The sequence below is a fragment of the Mercenaria mercenaria genome, chromosome 3, assembly GCF_021730395.1.
Source record: "Mercenaria mercenaria strain notata chromosome 3, MADL_Memer_1, whole genome shotgun sequence".
In the NCBI taxonomy this organism is placed as follows: Eukaryota; Metazoa; Mollusca; class Bivalvia; order Venerida; family Veneridae; genus Mercenaria; species Mercenaria mercenaria.
The window spans coordinates 99,835,457-99,854,314 of NC_069363.1; the positions used below are offsets into that span (position 1 = coordinate 99,835,457).

Here is an 18,858-nt window from a genome sequence, read left to right on the forward strand (position 1 = left end):
TTATCTCCTGAATTGTTGAGGTTACGTGAGTGTTGGTGCTTTTATCTCCTGAATTGTTGAGGTTACATGAGCGTTGGTGCTTTTATCTCCTGAATTGTTGAGGTTACGTGAGCGTTGGTGCTTTTATCTCCTGAATTGTTGAGGTTACGTGAGCGTTGGTGCTTTTATCTCCTGAATTGTTGAGGTTACGTGAGCGTTGGTGCTTTTATCTCCTGAATTGTTGAGGTTACGTGAGCGTTGGTGCTTTTATCTCCTGAATTGTTGAGGTTACGTGAGCGTTGGTGCTTTTATCTCCTGAATTGTTGAGGTTCGAGCTTGGTGCTTTATCTCCTGAATGTTGTTCGTGAGCGTTGGTGCTTTTATCTCCTGAATTGTTGAGGTTCCGTGAGCGTTGGTGCTTTTATCTCCTGAATTGTTGAAGTTATATTATCACACCTGCTTTGATCTATCAGCTACCTTCTCAGAAATGTGAAGCTAGTTATCTTTTTAATTTACTTTTCAAATGTTAACATTGTTTGTACTGATATTACTTTGAACTCATTTAAAAACTTTATACATGGTACTGATAGTTTTATGATATCATGAATGTTTCATTAGAGCTACAAACAATCTTTTGTTTGTCTTATATACATTGTCTTGCATAGAGGCTTGACATATGTTTGTGATATCATCAGTGCTTTGCAGATGACAACCATATGCATACTCAGAATTTTTACACTGTTTACCCATCACATTCTTTTGCATACTATTTCTCCCAAATAGTAACATTTCTTGCTTCATATGGAGAGCAGTAACTGCCCAGTTTGCTAGTGTAACAGAACTCCAATATCACCTTAACCAGTAAACTCAAGTTATTCTGTGTATCACTTATTCATATTTTACAAGGGCCAGGGAGGATGGGAATAAGTTCAATTTCGTAATAAATTTCATAATCTTGTATTCTACATACTGTAGATTTGGTAATATAATCATGTTGATATTATTTTTCCTAATATTCATGAATAATGCCACTTACTAAAACAATATATTCATGAATAGTCCTAAAGCACAAATACTCCTGTTTAGCCAATTTTTAATATATTCATGAATAGTCCTAAAGCACAAATACTCCTGTTTAGCCAATTTTTATCACTGTGAATTTAGTGGCCCAACATATTGGCTACATAAGAACAATGGGAAAATAGTTAAATCTACAGTAAATATCAGGAAAATACATTGTATAGCCATTGCAGCACCAGTATATCTCAACATAAGCTGTATTGATAGTATATCAATATTTATTATATACCTATATAAATTCTGTAAAAAATTGGGTTGTATTTCACAATTAAATATGAACGGACAGACAAAAATTCCGTATTGTACCTTTTAAACTCCGTATTGTACCTTCCGTATTGTATGCTGCCGGACTATTTTCATAAATATGCATGACCCGACACATTTCTATAAATAGCGCACATAAAAACTTCACTAAGTTCCATTTAATATCAATAAATATTGAGATTTCGTTCAAAGACAAAACAAGAATTAAAATGGTAAAGGTATATAATAAAAGGGTCATTATAACAGTAGCTGGATCTCGTGGATTTTGCGCGCCTCATGAGATCCGATCTGGCAAAATCCACTCAAGCCGAATACAAAGTCCCAGATCAATCTACTGTTATAATAACCCTATTATAGTCATGGTCTTAAACATTATCATATATCAGATATAGCAATGTTTATACAAGTGACACGTTGTATATAAAGTATACTGAAACACAATCTTGTATAGTACAGGACAGAGCATGTGATTAGCAGAGCTGTGCTGATTGGGGTATTCTGCAAAACATATCTCTATTTGTAAATGCAATGCATGATAAACTTCTACTTTTTCACTTTACAAAGAATTGTTTTATAGCATATGAAGAATTTGCACTGGGTGTTCTTTTTGGGATTTCTGAAAAATAAACATAAAGTTCTTAAAAGTTTGTTTCGCAAACATCTTAAATAATGTTTCATCTGGAGTCATAAAATCTATGTACAGTGACAGGAGGGTGGGGGGGGGGTGGGGGGGGGGGGGGTGTGCACCTGTGTCCTATGTACACACACGTAGTTTCTTTTTGAAACAGGCAAGGAAATTAAGTTCCAGAAACTCAGCACAGCTGTTATTGCATGATAATTTATATATTGTTTGTTATGTTGCAATGTATATTGTGCTTATATACAGATAGGTAATCGTAGCAGTGTGGAGGACAGTTCCCAGATGACCTCACAACCATCTGTAACTATGGTAACCAATGTTGATCTACTACCACCAGTATTATTTCCAGAATTCCTTAGATTCTCACGGGTACACATATACTAATACTTCTACTTGTTCTTTACCAAGCTGTTCAAGACTTTACTCAGTATTTCTTTGTAATGTTGGTTTTTGAAATTTTGAAATTTTAGATTTTTAAAAAAGAAATTTCAGTTATGCATCTGCCTTCTGATATGTTCTGAATTTTAAATGAAAAAATACCTGTAGATGAGTATGTTTTCTTTTCTTTTTTTTTCAATTTTTAATTGATTTTTACCATTTTTAGCTTGACTATTCACAGAATAATCTAGCTATTCTGCTCACCCTGGCATCGGCATCAGCGTCACACCTTGGTTAAAGTTTTGCATGCAAGTACATATGGCTATCATTTAAAGGCATATAGCTTTGAAACTTACTTTTTCTTTTTCTAGGTCAATTACCTACCTCACTGGGTCAAGTCCCATAACCCAGACATGTATTTTGAGCCCCCTTTTGGACTGGTTAAAGTTGTACATGCAAGTTACTATCGCCAAAACTAATACAGGTATTCAATTGAAACTTCACGTGTGTCTTTGGAGTTTTAAAACTAGTTGATAGCATCAGGTCCCATAACTCTGATCTGCATTTTGGCCAAATTATGACCCCTTTTGGACTTAGAAAATCCTGGTTAAAGTTTTGCGTGTAAGTGTATACAGCTATTACTAAAAGTCATATAGATTTGAAACTTATTTTTTTCTTTTTCTAGATCAATTGCCAACCTCACTGGGTCAAGTCCCATTACTCTGACATGTATTTTGGGCCAATTATGCCCCCTTTTGGGCTTAGAAAATCCTGGTTAAAGTTTTACATGCAAGTTACTATCTCCAAAACTAATGAAGATATTGAATTGAAACTTCACATTTGTCTTCAGGGTTATAAAACTAGTTGATAGCATCAAGTCCCATAACTCTGCATTTTGGTCAAATTATGTCCCCTTTTGAACATAAAACTTCCGGTTAAAGTTTTGCATGCAAGTTACAATCTCCAAAACTAATGCAGATACTGGATAGAAACTCTATAGATATTTTACATTTAGGTTAATATTTTCTTGCTTCTAGCACAATAATTAAAATAGTCGACCATTAGCTGTCTTACGGACAGCTCTTGTTATCAGTATTTTAGACATACTGTTCAAATTTTCTTTATCAAGAAAGCAGAATTTCCAGGAAATTAAGTTTTGAATGACTTGTGTGTTGCTGACAGTGATGATTCTTAAGGTATGGAGGTCATGAGAGACAGGAGTTGTCTCCCCTAACCTCCAGTTAAATATAAGCATCATCACTTCTCTTTTTAGCTCACCTGTCACATAGTGACAAGGTGAGCTTTTGTGATCACCCTTCGTCCGTCGTCAGTCTGTGCGTCCGTCCGTCCGTGCATCCGTGCGTGCGTCCGTCAACAATTTCTTGTCTGCACGATAGTGGATTCATTTATGATTTTATTTTAACCAAACTTGCACACAACTTGTATCACCATAAGATCTCGGTTCCTGTCTTGAACTGGCCAGATCCCATTATGGGTTCCAGAGTTATGGCCCCTGAAAGGGCCAAAACCAGCTATTTTGACCTTGTCTGCACAATAGCAGCTTTATTTATGATTTGATTTTTACCAAACTGGCACACAACTTGTGTCACCATAAGATCTTGGTTCCTTTCTTGAACTGGCCAGTTTCCGTCATTGGTTCCAGAGTTATGGCCCCTGAAAGGGCCAGAATTAGCTATTTTGACCTTGACTGCACAATAGCAGCTTCATTTATGATTTGATTTTAACCAAACTTGCACACAACTTGTATCACTATAAGATCTTGGTTCCTTTCTTGAACTGACTAGATTCCATTATGGGTTCCAGAGTTATGGCCCCTGAAAGGGCCAGAATTAGCTATTTTGACTTTGTCTGCACAATAGCAGCTTCATTTATGATTTGAATTTAATCAAACTTGCACAAAACTTGTGTTGCCATAAGATCTCAGTTCCTTTATTGAACCGGCCAGATCCCTTAATGGGTTCCAGAGTTATGACCCCTGAAAGGTCTAAAATTGGCTATTTTGGCTTTTGCAGCCAAATGGAGACTTCATTTATGTTTTTTTTTATACAAACTTCCAAAATATCTTCAACAGCAATAAATCTTGGATTCCATGACCGTAGGTTCCAGAGTTATTTTATATCTGATTACCTCCCCTGATTGTAGTCAAAATGGATTTATATCAATAAGTACTTATAGAACTTATTTGAAATTTCATTATTGTCATTAGTTGGACTGAGCCAAACAGGGTAGATAACTATGGACTGATTTTATGTCAAATTACCTCCCTTTATTTCAAATTAAAATGGGTATATCTCAGTAACTAATGAAGATACTGATCTGAAATTTCATTTATGTTAACAGATTTATTTGGCAGATCCTTCTTTTGTTCACTTACAACAATTTTCTTTTTAATTACTTCCCTTTTACGTTACTATAAATAGCTTATTTTTAGTAACTTTTTTATTATTTGCCGTAGGGAAAAACCAAGACCACTTTTCTGTGGTACAACATGGATGGTACCTCCAATTTTTAGGTGTATTTAGACATATCTGTACCTCGTAAGAATTTTTTTTTTTCTTTTTGGTTAAATTTCTTTCCTTTGTTGTTCCTGTCCTTTGGACTTAGATATTTTTTCTGAGGACCTTCGTGTCCTCAAGTGCAATGATAACAGGTGAGCGATATAGGGCCATCATGGCCCTCTTGTTTATCATGTGGAGATCCGGGTGGTAAGTTTAAACAACAACATAGGCTTTGCATGACTTTTTGTTGCCATAATGATTAAACATTATCACAAATCACATATCCTTCATACAACTTTAACTGTCAGTTAGCATTAATCGGGAATGGAATGTCTTGTATAATCAGGGTTACTGCATGATTGCTTTATGTATACGAGAAGATTTACTTACTAATATAAAAACTCCAAATTAATATAACTAGATATTTGTAGATATAACTGTACAACCATTTTATCTCAAGTGTATAAAATTCAATTTTTTTGTCCATATCTGCTATTTTGTAGTGGGCATGAATTTATGTATTTCAGGTTTTAAAGATAATTGGACAGTTTATTTCCATGTTTGTATTTCATTTCTTTAATTAGATCTAAATCAACTAAAATTAGTACTCCATGAATATTTATGATTTCACAGTTCTTATGTATAATGACTTTATGGAAACAGTTTATTTACCTCAGTTACCAAGACTGACCTTTCAGGGAGATTTATTTCCATTTTTGAACTCCAGCAGTTTTTTTTTTTTTGCAAATTTAAATCAGGTTAGCTGCAAAGAGTTCAAAGAAAATCCAATACATGCTTATGCAGATTTAATTAATTGATGTGAATGTTTTAAGTAAGTGATGGATCTCGTCCATTCTAACTTTTGAATTACTGGTAATGTCTGAGAAATTTGTAATTTATTAATGTAAAATGAGGTTTAATCATCTTGAAGAAATGGGACATCTCAGTTAAATTATTGAATGCATCTATTATTAAATATTTCAGGAAGCATGAATTTGTAACACAAATATTAGCTTTAAAAATTTCTTCAAAGAACTGAAATAGTCATGTATCAGAGAATTCCAGGATGGGTACCTAGAAATATAAAATTAGAATATTGATTTATTTTACATGTATATATCATTTATCTATTTTCTTAGTAAAATTTAATGTCTTCAGATTTATGGAATGCATTTCATATTTATTAGTGATGATATAAATATCTTAACAGAATATACAAGTAAGCTTTAAATTTTGTTTATGTGAAAGTTCAGCTTGTATAAACATTAAAAGAAGTTCATGTTAATTTGCAGTTATATTAATATTATATTCCTTCTGATAACTAGATTCCAGATGACACACAGACCCAGCCCCCTAAACCTACTAAGTCTGAGATTCCAAACCTAGCTTACATTGCTGGAGACAGCCAGAGCCGACTGAGTGAAGACTCCAACTCATCACAGGAAGATTCCTCAGTGTCCAGGCCAGTACCACCCACAGGTTGGTATATAGATTCCTCAGTGTTTGTGCCAAATTGATATATAAATTGGTTTCTGGGCCAGTGTACAGGCTAGACTGTCCAAAGGTTGGTATATAGATTCCTCAGGGTCCAGGCCAGTACCACCCACAGGTTGGTATATAGATTCCTCAGTGTTTGAGCCAAGTTGATATATAGATTGGTTTCCAGGCCAGTGTTGCCCAAAGGTTTTTATATAGACTCTTTGTTGTACAGGCTAGAACTGTTCGAACATTGGTATAGAGATTTCTTGGTGTCTAGGCCAGTGCTGTCCATAGGTTGATATATAGATTCCTCGGTGTCTAGGCCAGTGCTGTCCATAGGTTGATATATAAATTCCTCGGTGTCTAGGCCAGTGCTGTCCGAAGGTTGGTATATAGATTCCTCGGTGTCCAGGGGGCATTTGTCACCATTAGTTAATTGTTAATTCATATTAAACACAGTCCACCAATGCACTGAACTCCATTGGATCAGATGCGCTAAAATGGAATGAAATTGATGTTTGGTTGAAAACATATTTCATACGGTATCAGTTAAAAACTTGATTACATGTTTTTATTCGGTAATACATGACACTATGAAATAAATGACTTGAATCAATAGGTGGGCTCAATTCATACAGCTGCAGGCTATTGCGATCATGTGATCGGTACACAGAAATGCGCCGAGATATTTTTATCAGGCTGTTTGGCATGTCTCTTGTGTACAAAATTGATGCATGTGCAACTAGCCTGACTGAAACGAGTACATATTGGGTGAAATTGGTGCACTGGGCAAAATGGGGGCACAGTCGAGCCCATCCAACTGCAGCTGAAAACTTTTATTACTTTGATATTATGAATCTTTGTTTGAAAATAATGTATGAAGTTTTACATAAGGAATTTAATTAGGAACTTTATTATACAACCATAGAGCTAGTTAGTCACTTCGTACTGTCTCTACATCCGTCTATCCCTCCATCTGTCACAAAATGTGATAATCATTTCGACACCACTGAAGGGAATTCAGATTAATTTGATATGATGATAGATGTCTGAGAGAGGAAATGAAAAATGCAAGAACAAAATGTTAAGACAAATGTTTATGTTATATTTTTCAGGAAAGACGGAGGGACCCACTTCATTTCGTGGCATGTTTTCATCAAGTCCGAGTAGCCTTCCTCCCGTGTCAGACACGGTTACCATAACATCAGCTGAAACTGACTCTAGTAAACATCATAAAATGAAAAAGAAGAAAAAGAAAAATAAGCACAAACATAAACATAAGCACAGACATGAGAGACATGAGAAGGAACGGAGTCGAGACAGTAAAGATCGATTCAGTGTGACGGGGGTGTCGAGTCCCATGGTGCCCTCTGTGCAGTCAGTAACATCAATGTCATCTATGGACAATACTAGAGACTCAGCACCAAGTTCTCCGGAGTTTGAAGTTATTTGAATCAGTTTTAAGCTCATCTGACTTTTTGAGAGCAAAAAAAATGATGAGTTATTGTCATCACTTGATCGTCATTGGCATTGCCTGGTTAAGTTGTATGTTTAGGTCAGCTTTTCTCCTAAACTATCAAAGCTATTGCTTTAATACTTGCAGCTCTTGTTCAACATCAAAAGCTGACTCTATACAGCAAGAAACATAACTCCATCCTAATTTTTGCAAGAATTATGGGCCCTTTTGGACTTGGAAAATATCAGATTTCTTGGTTAAGTTTTGTGTTTAGGTCGACTTTTCTCCTTAACGGTCAAAGCTATTGCTGTAAAACTTGGAGCAGTTATTCGCCATTTAAAAGCTGACTCTGCACAGCAAGTACCATAACTCTAAATTGCTTTTTGCAAGAATTATGGCCCCTTTTGTACTTAGAAAATCATGTGTTGGACAATATTTCTTTTATACAGAGACAAAAAAATCAGATGAGCATCTGCATCCGCAAGGCGGTGCTCTTATTTAATTGCCCTTTTTAACAAATTAAGTTTGAAATTTAGTCACACAGTATCATGGTGTTACTAAACCAGAAATTTATATTTATATCTATGCATAAATTTTATTGTTAAGAATGGTACAAACATTTATATGTGACTAAAGTTTGTTAATTATAATTTTGCCTCAGTGACAGTGTATTGTGTGGTCAAGTCATCTTGGTTGGTAGAAAAATAAGTTGTGTTCAGTAAATGCATAGATAACAGGTGAGGTATTTAAGCCTTGCTATGGAAATAAGTATACTATATTTTGATCTGTGTAGAAATACAATAAATATAGTGAAGAAAACAATTATGTTGTTCTTTTAATGTTATAATACATATCTTGGTATAACACAAGTAAACATACAGTTTACAAAACATAGTAACAGTATAAAAAATATATATCAAAACATACTGATTTTTCCAAGGGCCTGAAAACCTTGATTTTGCGATGTCATTAATGGTCTGGTCATTCTACTTCACTAACTACCACGACATGAACTTTCATTTTATTTTATCAGGCCAAAGAAATTAGGGATATAAAGAGAAATATTAAAATTGTGCTTAAAACACATCAAATTTAACATGCTGAAAAACTTTCTGCTGTAATTTCCATTGTGATCGACCTTCAAATAAATTGCAATATTTTGAATTTTAGTCAAAATCCAGGTGCTGTTGGATATCAAATTTCATTTCATGTTTTCACATAATATACTTCTGGATGTCTTTTCGAAGGGATTATGCATAACTTTTTAAAATTTCAAAATTGCTTTCACTTTTCAGTACTAAAAACGGAGTGATCTGTTGAGTTTTACACAGTGTTAATTCATAAAAAATACTTCTTTTGTATGTAAAAGTGTACATAACTATCAAAGTGTTAGTCATACTGTAAAATAGAAATAAAATTACATACATTTTATATCATACTGATAAAATACCTACAATGTATCTATATTCTGATGTGTCAAAAACTAGATCTGCAGTGTGTATAAGGATGCTTGACTAATCGTTGAATTCTATGTTTAAATTTGGCAACTTTTCTATTTCTGTTCCCTTCTGCAAAATATTCAGTGAATCAGATAATTGAGTAGTTTTTTACTGAGGTTGAACAATGTGTGTAAGTGATGTAAAGTGTAAAAAAATGAAATGAAATGGAAAGAGACCTTGCTAATGCCATAACTTCTCAACTGAATTATGCATACAAATTTATTAAGCTATTAAATCTTCATGATGGAAATGGATAAAAAGCATTTTATAGTAAAAATCCGTTTGGAATTGCACAGAACTCTTCAATGTCAATGTTTAATTGGTTTAAGCGAAAATAGCTTAATTTCTTTTTCTTCGTTTAGTTTATTGAACATTTAGCCAAGCATGTTCAAATTAGGGTTGAGCGGTGTCATTCCTCCACGATTTACGAATTGTCCATTGATCATTAATGGATTGTTCCAATTGGTAGAATCGGACAGTCCTACCACACAGCAAGCAATGGGAGCACCTGAATTTCCTGTCTGTAGACTGACCGGCGTGTTCCCCCTTCCTAGATCGTCACGTCCCTCGTGCATCTATAATTTAAAAAAAAAGTGTTCTTGTTAAATTAAATAAAATAAACCCATATAACGCTTTATACTTATTATAACTAACAGCCTCTATATATATTCAATTATTGTGATAGTTTTTCAGGAAATCGTGAAATACTCGTGTGAAAAGCATAATTAAGAAAACAGCGGTAGTGTCGATGCTAATTTGTCAGTATTTTCAATACAGTTTCAGACTAATTTCATGAAAGATGACACTCAACGCTCTACACACAGCTAGAGGCAGTCGTGGACTAATCACTAGGATGTATAACGCCTGGCAAGATTAGTCCATGTAAAAATCTAAAAAGTGACCTAGGAAACTGAACCACTTGCTTCACACAGCTGTAGGTTCGAAACCTCGATTGGGGTGTAGAATTCTTTTGCGTGCGAAATCCACCTAGCTGGCTTATGCGAAGGTCGGTGGTTCTATCCAGGTTGCTCGTGGCTGAAATAATACCGACAGTGATACCTGGGGTCTTCCTCCACCATGTAATGACCTATAAATGTGTTGTTGTGACGTTAAACCCAACAACAACTATCATTGTCAAATTTACAAACCCAACACAAAAACGGATCAAAAATTGCATTAACGCGACACACGTGATAACGGCTACGTAAAATGTGATAAAATGCTACGGAATGTATTAAGATTTTTCCTTACAACAATGGAACGTCCCATGATACTAGCGTCACCTACAAGCATCATATTTTGAACGTTGAAACCAGTGTCTATAATACCATCGTTAGTTTGTCGCAAGTTGCCTAGATCTCCGTCATGACGCACAGTTCTGTAAAATGAAAAATACGTAGAAGTTTTATCTAGTACAACGAAACGAGCCCTAATTTATAGTTTCGTGCCTTCTGATACACACTGACACTGCTGTTAACACATTAATGATATGCTGGGGTCAAACATTGAATCAATATTAAAATTATGCGGAAACAACTTTGCCCAGACTTTCATATTCATTTTGTTACGTTTTTCCAGCTGCTACAAGTTGTGTTTCATATATATAAGGGTCCTCGTGATACTAGCGTTACTCATTTTTGCAAATATCTTTCGCTGATAACATTTTAACAATATTCATTTTCATGTGTACGAGTACGTTGTCTTGCAGAATTCCGTAATAAGCCGTTCAGTACACAAGTTTTATAGTAGCTGCGTTTGAAATTCTATAACAACTTATTATATTTAGTTTACTTGTTACTATGGCGACCAGAAAACGGACCTGGACAGCAATTTCAGCAGCGGGTAGACAGTACGGGAAAGTATATAGTATATTGAATTTATAAAACCTGATTCCGATAGGAATACGACGAGGTAACCGGCGAATGGTGGAACAATTTTGTCATTATCATTTACTTGCATGCATTTCTGAAAATATTGAGATCTTTACGTAAATGCAATGTTTAATTTTCATCATTACGCAGTAAAATTAAAAGTGGTATTCGGTTGTATCACACTTAGATTTACATACCTGTCCATTGAAGCCGGGCCACCGTGAACAGAGAAGGCATCCGAATCAAAATGAGGTCCAGCGTTGTAACAGCCGCGTGTTGTATCTCCCCACTGATGCACGTGCATCGCGTGCTCAGCGTCGCTCATTGTGCTCTGCGGTAATCCCCACACTTGCACACGCATCTCAATATTGGGTGGATTCTACAAAACAAACAAAAAATGTTTAATTAAGATCAATTGCTATGTTATAGACTGCGTATCAAGCTGCATCGGAATGAAGGTAAGAGAAATGACGTCCAACCACTTACAAATCAAGTAACGGTATAGATTAAAGAGCCAGTTGGATCAGATCAGTTATAGTGTAATTATGACCTCTGTACTTTAATGTTTCTGTAGCAACATTTCTGGCTTGTTGCGTTTTATGTGTTTAGACGTGCCTTGGAATTCGTTACCAGCAAGCATTATATATTGGACCGATGTGATATTTAATGTCAGTTATGCAGAGCTGCAGTATTCTGTAATGTCCGGTCTTATATGGTTTCGGACAAACAGCGGTTACATGTACGTTGTTGTCTGATATCGGCTGTAATCGAAGTAAAATAAACAGGTATAGGTTTGCCGATATTGATCCAGTGCTCTCTGGAAAGTAATTTCATGTCACTTTACGTAGATTTTAAGAATGAATTTCGGTCTTGGTTTCCGCATTTTTACCAATTTTAGCCAAAGCGTTGCAATATCGATGTCATCATCTGTGGCCAGCTACTTTTTGTGTATTCCATTTCAGTGTACATGTATATACAGAAAATAAAAGTTTCTATATAAGATCATTTGAATCCTTCAGATGAGGAAGCCATAAAGCTGTCGTAATGAAGGTATGTTGTTCTACCCAGGTGCCCTTCCATGATGGCTTAATGCACAGAGGGACACCTGCGGTTTTCCTCCACCATCAAAGCTGGACAGTCGCCATATAACCTATAATTGTGTCGGTGCGACGTTCAATCCGACAAAACTAAGAAAAACAAACTGTTTAACAACAATCGCAATTAGAGAATTTGCCTACCATTTGTAGATCCTGTCTTATATCCACTCTGCCCTTTACTTGTGAGTATGTGTTGTTGAAGTAACATGTCCCGTACACCACGCTGTCTCTTGTTACAAACGTTCCTGATGGACCTATATATTGTAACAATTGTAATGATAACATATCTGTTGAAGTTACCTTATACGCAATTCACATCGATTTGCATAGTAGAAAGTCCAGAATTTTTCGTTAGAATGTTGTTTTTACGTAGCTCAAAGAAGTATGCTCTTATTATAGCTCTGTGCGTAGCTTCAAACGTATATTTAGACGCATTTTAAAATAAGTCCTAACGCAGCCTTATATGTTATTAATCTTAATAACATATTTTTTTCATAAGCAATAAGAAAAAAATGAGAGAGGATACTAAAGATTACTTGCCTGAAGGACCGACTAGAGGTCTAAGTCCAGGAGGAACAACCGGCCCCTGTCCATTTGTTTGGTAGGCCGACAAAAGCACTAAACACAAGATATAGGTATACATGTTTTATCGAATAGCGATAGATCCAGATATTATGCTGAAAATATATTTAATTTAACTGCACTAATTATAAAATAAGATTGGAGGTGCGCCGCGAAACTATTGCGATGATTTTGAGGCGGTCGGATGATGTTCGCATCCCGCCCACTTAATTAATAATTTAATCAAGGACAGCCCATTTGATCTTTAATTACTAACGAAAATATGCGACATTTTTGACCAAACAGATGCATAACTTCCTGTTACCTCATACATGACTCGTTGTTTTGATATGTGTTGTTGACGTATGAAATTTGCCCCAGGTTTTAAACAAATTGATCGGATTTGAACATGCGGCCTTTCTAGTTGTTTTTTTTTAAATAAATACATTTAGCATCATATTTTTGTAAATTTTCAATGAAACAAATATTGGACATTATATTATGCAAACTTTCTGCCGCCAAGTGTTCGTACGTTTAACTTCCTTCTACTTTTCAGGTCACTGTTAATGAATTTTAACACAGCAATCATTGACCCTATAGTTAGTTTTTATCTTGAAATTTTTTTATATGCGTTTAGACAGAGATATACTGATGTATCAAGAGCATTCAAGATTTAAAATTGTATTGTAAACTGTTTTCAATCTGTATCGGTGATACGACCATTGAGCATTTATACCTTATTTACACAGTAGGACTTTAGAATTGGACTGTTGTATGGAAACTATATAAATGGTAGTCAGTTAAAAAGTTCAGTGAGAGTTTTATGTTGTATTGTATTGTAAAATAAAACTTATCTTATGGGAGACCGGGGATAGTTGTTACCCCATGTAACAACTATCCTCGGTCTCCCCTATCTTTAGAAGCCTTACTTATATGGCTTATTGGGATGACTAGCTTATTTTATGATCTGATATTTTATAGTTGTCATCCCTCTGACTCTGGTGGGACAGCAACAGTCAAAAGTTATCACGCTGTACCGAAATGTCTTATTATTATTTGGACAGTCCCTATCTTAGTCTAACTAATCCGACGCATACAGTTTGTTTTATATTGTGACAGGTCAATCTGTGGCTGCAAATGTCAGAAATTAAAAAAGTAGGCTTGTCTAGCCCTATCTTATCTTATTGATGCATTGATATCCTTAAGATCAATTTAATTATTGAAACAGAACTGATGGTGATATTTTAACGACATAAAAAGAGCCATTTATTGATAGATCTATATGGTCACCCAGTTTATTTTCTATGTTTTAGAGGTATTAACCCAACAAGCACAGATAGCAGTCTTGTGCCTGTTTTTTTAGCACGGTCGTGACATTTCTTTCTCTAGGGGAAATTCGGGCGAAGCTTTGCAACTATTTTCTGCAAAGCTGTTACAGGTAAAAAAACTTTAACCAGTAAATATTTTACTTTATACAATTATTCTACCAAATGCTTTTATGATATACTTCTATTTTCAGCAAATCTTCATTCCAGCATTTTCATAACGATAATGAATAGGAACCGGATAGTGAACAATTCGGGTAAAGTGTTGAAAGACAGCGCGATTACACAGTGTCTTGGGCATTTTTAGCTCGGCAATTCGAACAATAGGGGAGCTATCCTACTCGCCCCGATGTCGGCGTGAGCGTCACACAAATGTTAAAGTTTGCGTACCACCCCAAATATTTTGAAAGGCCATTTTTATTCGACGTAACCGCACAAAGTTCATCAATATATGGTATGTTTTGTAATAAAATAGCTTAGAATATCACGTTTCACGACTTGAATTACAGAAAATTTAAATCCTGAACTTCTGAAAATGAATGTTGCCTCTCGTCGGGCTTATCATCCAAAACAATGATTGTAAAAAAACGTTAATATAATTCATCAATAATGATAAAGATTTTCTTTTAATTTTTTTCCATAGTTTTGAAGTAAATGAAATTAAGAGATTCACAGATCTCCAAATGGGGAAAATTGTAAATATCACAGTCAATTATTCTTACGTACAGCACCTATGTAATAATACTTGACTGTGATATTTACAAATATTGAGCGATTTCAATTCAACGCCGACTTTTCTAGTTAATTATCGTTATAATACATCAAAATGATATATTCATGTTGAAATATATTATAAATATCCATAATCTATGAAGATTTGATCATTCCTATCAAGATTTGGGTAGATTTGGGTAAGATTTGGGTAGATTTGGGTTTTTCGTGCTGCCCATCAGGTCTAGGAAAGTGGAGTATTTACAGATTATCTGTAAATTTACAGATAATCTATAAATTTACAGATTTTTCAATCTGTAAATTTATAGATCAAGTGTTTGAAAACTGCTAAAATTATATTTAGACACAAAATCGCAGCTTGAAATTAATTGATTTACTTATGGTATGTATAAATAAAGGGCAATTGTAACTTTCAGTCATTTCTGTTGACTTTGATTTTTCATAAAATGCCAAAAACTCAAAGTCAACAAAAATGGCTGAAACCCACAAATGACCTTAATTTATGCATGCTGTAAATAAACCAATTAATTCCAAGCTGCGGTTTTGAGGTTAAATGTAATTTCATCAGTTTTTATACACACAATCTGTAAATTTACGGATTGAAAAATCTGTAAATTTATAGATTATCTGTAAATTTACAGATAATCTGTAAATATTCCACTTTCCTAGACCTGGCCATTGAGATATTGCTTTGATATTTTGCATATGATACTTGTTTACCATCATGAGGCAACTCTAGCAAGCATTTTGACTGAATTATGGCCCCTTTTCGACTTAGAATATGCTTATTGTAATGTTAAAGTTTGCGTACCACCCCAAATATTTCCAAATTCCATTGAGATATTGCTTTGATATTTTGCATACTTGTTTACCATCATGACCCCAGTCTGTTAAAAGGAGGAGGCAACTCTGTCAAGCATTTTGACTGAATTATGGCCCCTTTTCGTCTTAGAATATGCTTATTGTAATATTAAAGATTTACTCATAGCTTATATTATACTATCAAGCACTAAGCGTAGTCGAGCATGCTGTCCACTGACAGCTCTTGTTTTTTCATAATATTTGTACATTATAAAATAATTAGCAGGCCCCAAAAGGCTTGCTTGAGAATATACAGTTACAGAAGTATTCTTTGACACATTCAGGTAGATTTCACCAAAAACTAACTGTGCGTACCTGCATGGCGGAGAGGAAGTCTTCCCTGAAGTGAAGAGAGAATGATCAAAATTGTTTATTACTTAAGAATCCTATAAATGAATTTTCAAGTTAGTTGCAAAAATGATAACGTTCTCTTTATGCTCCCTGTAGGTGACTGAGTGTAGTATATGTTGCCACTTCGATCATCTGTCTGTCCCACAATTCTTGTCTGTAGTATTAATACTATTCTCAGCTGTCATTGGCTAGAATTGAGTGAAACTTAATTGGTATTTTCCATCCTAAGAGGAGATGCGCATATTATCTTTGTGTTTAGGTCCAGTGTTTTTTCACTGAGTTATTGCCCCTTGATCATTCAAATTGATAACTTTATTACACTACAGCAACATTGCTTGTCATGAGCTCCTCATCAACAAGAATTATCTCCAGCTTGAATTATTTTGATGAAATAGTATTCATAGTCCCCTCCAACATGGTTTTAGGTCAAAGAGAAGCTGTGAGACAGTGAGACCCAACTAGTCACAGAAGACACAGAATTTAGTTTTTTGACAGTCTTGAAAAAGGTCAACAGACAGATAATTGTAATTGATTTCTCAATAAAGAGGATCACCACAAACTCTGTAACTTTGGTGTAAATCCAGAAACCTTAAATTGGGTCAAGTAATTTCTACAAAATGTGTTTCCAAAGAGTTGCAGTTGTATCTGATGAACTTCCTGTACTATCAGGTGTTCCACAGGGCTCCGTTATTGGACCTTAACTTTTCCTAACCTATATAAACTATATGACTTACCTGTATCCATCAAAAGTAAGGCTCGACTTTTTGCCGACAACACCTTAGAATATACTTGACAATTAGTTCAGAAACAGATGCCTGGAACCTGCAGACAGACTTACATAAACTTGAAGACTGGGAATGAGACTTGGCTGTTGCGTTTAGCCAGATAAATGTGAGGTTCTTGCTTACACAACATTATGTTAGACCACAGGTTGAGTACTGCTCAGTTGTTTGGCACAGAACATCTTTCTTATAAGATGGAAAGTGTCCAGAGAGCTGCGGCCAGATATGTTACAGCTCTGGCTGATAATTAGTGAAACTTGGTAGGAAGCTTCACTCGCCAGAGGAGATGCACATATTATCTTCATGTTCAGGTCAGTTGAATTTTCACTAAGTTGTTGCCCTTTGTTTATTCAAGATAGGTAAAGTGTAGTGCATCCTTGATCGGAGGAAGTTTCACTCCGAAGAGGAGATGAGATCTTGTGATTGCTTTTTCTCAACAACTACCTGTTGGAGTTTTAAGAAACTTCTTTGGAAGCCTCACTGCTAAGACAAGGTATTTGCCCTGTGTATAATTTTAAAATGTAATAATCTTACTTCTGGGAGCATCCAGCAGTATAACTGATATTTTCTTATGATGGATTAATGTTTTGGAAAAAAAAATGGAAAAGTGTATCATTATTTCTAAATAAATGCAGAAAATAAGAATTGACAAGATGAGCTAAATACTGTAATCACCTTGTGTCCATGGACATCCATAATTGTCAACAATATGACTGTAAACACTCGTGAGAGGTCACTATTTTGGCTCAGTCATAATGAAAATTTTTCAGAAAGTGTCCCTTAATGAAATCTATGACAAAGTTGTTTCTATCCCAAACATAACTTAGTAACTATTCAAGGTTTTTGCATATATGTAGGTTGCAATGAGATGATGTGCAAGGAAATTCCAGAGATATTATTCGAGTGTCTCCCACTTAACTATGAGGCAAGTATTGGTTCTTTCTTGGAATGTCAGCTTCGCATGTATCAGTGCTGCAGACTGTCAATTCATAAAAAAAACAAGTTAGCCAGCATGTTTGTAACTAAAGGATTTCTCTCTCTCTCTCTCTCTCTCTGTTCTTAGGTTAGATGAAGCGCCGTTGAATATGTTTGTCTTGAAAAGGATGCTATATAAATCTGGTATAATACATCTATAAATCTGACATCATGTTTTGTGTCTCTGGCATAGCAGCAAGCTTAAAAACCTTTCAAAGTATACTTACTTCAAACTTGGCATATAGGTAGGTTGGGATAAGATGGTATATGTATTCGCCCACAGTCATTACCCTTCCTCTACCTACTTTCACATCAACACACAATTTTTAATTTTACTTCCTACTGCACATATTACAGACACCACAAGACCTGCTGGATTGGCTGGTAATCAGGTGCATTTAAATTCGCTATGAACTTACTTGAAATTACATTATTTCCTGTTATGTGTTTAACTGATTGGTGAAATAACTGCTAAGTTCCTGATTTAAATTAGCTTGGATATAATAAGTTAGCTATGTCCTCATGGTGGTGCTCGCCTTCCTTTGATCTAAAACATTCAGGCATATATCACCCTGCTTTGTGGAGCTCTTGTCTTAAATCAGTCACTGAAAATGCTCAATGCTGTGTCTTAAGAGATATGAACTTATTAATTTTGCATGCATTTTACTTATTACATTTTAAACTATACTGTGTATAGATGTTTAATGAAAGAGAAATTGATTCTTTCCATTGTAGAAACAGCTGTGTTTATTTGCATTGCTTGTAGTTAGAACCTTCACAATTTAAGTACCAGGTGATTGATTACTCCAGAAGCACTGTTCTTGAAACTAATTGTGAGCAGCCTGCTTGTTTGTACTTAGAAGAGCTCATTGAATATTTCTTAAGTACATTAACAGGTGTAAATTAAGACAAGTTTTCAACATTCATATCTTTTTTTGCATTGAAATATAGGCCATTTACACTTATTGTTTGCACAATATTACACACATAAAACAGGACAATTTTTAAG

At 35.0% G+C, this 18,858-nt stretch overlaps 3 protein-coding genes across 6 annotated transcripts in view; 2 read left to right on the forward strand and 1 right to left on the reverse strand.

The window, feature by feature from the left end:
• Positions 1-8,617, forward strand: part of LOC123523740 (transcription initiation factor TFIID subunit 2-like) — a 48,650-nt gene extending 40,033 nt beyond the window's left edge. The window contains exons 29-31 of one of the 2 annotated variants that reach the window (XM_053539455.1): positions 2,210-2,332; positions 6,186-6,339; positions 7,455-8,617. In XM_053539455.1, coding sequence (XP_053395430.1) covers positions 2,210-2,332; positions 6,186-6,339; positions 7,455-7,792 — 615 coding nt within the window. In that variant the 3' untranslated portion in view covers positions 7,793-8,617. The remainder of the gene's footprint in view (positions 1-2,209; positions 2,333-6,185; positions 6,340-7,454) is intronic. The other variant, XM_053539456.1, reaches the window with a different exon arrangement.
• On the reverse strand, positions 8,617-13,154 carry LOC123523313 (superoxide dismutase [Cu-Zn]-like). The gene is made up of 5 exons (XM_045301001.2): positions 12,803-13,154; positions 12,404-12,516; positions 11,363-11,544; positions 10,546-10,672; positions 8,617-9,869 (listed from the first exon to the last, which is right to left on the reverse strand). The coding sequence occupies exons 1-5, from the start codon at positions 12,903-12,905 to the stop codon at positions 9,669-9,671; spliced, it is 726 nt and encodes a 241-aa protein (XP_045156936.1). The 5' UTR covers positions 12,906-13,154; the 3' UTR covers positions 8,617-9,668.
• A 1,018-nt stretch (positions 13,155-14,172) lies between these two features.
• LOC123523739 (choline transporter-like protein 1) overlaps positions 14,173-18,858 on the forward strand; it is a 91,262-nt gene continuing 86,576 nt past the window's right edge. For 2 of the 3 annotated variants that reach the window (XM_053539461.1, XM_053539459.1), the window contains exons 1-2: positions 14,173-14,261; positions 17,230-17,367. The gene's annotated coding sequence lies outside the window, so the exon portion shown is untranslated. The remainder of the gene's footprint in view (positions 14,262-17,229; positions 17,368-18,858) is intronic. The other variant, XM_053539460.1, reaches the window with a different exon arrangement.

What these genes read in the sequence shown, in the direction of transcription:
- LOC123523313 (XM_045301001.2), bottom strand. Translation starts at nt 12,905, where the DNA reads ATGTATACCTATATCTTGTGTTTAGTGCTTTTGTCGGCCTACCAAACA. An exon ending in GGCCCGGCTTCAATGGACAG is followed by an intron (nt 10,673 to 11,362) that starts GTATGTAAATCT and finishes TTCATTTTACAG; the next exon opens with AACTGTGCGTCATGACGGAG. An exon ending in TCATGGGACGTTCCATTGTT is followed by an intron (nt 9,870 to 10,545) that starts GTAAGGAAAAAT and finishes TTTAAATTATAG; the next exon opens with ATGCACGAGGGACGTGACGA.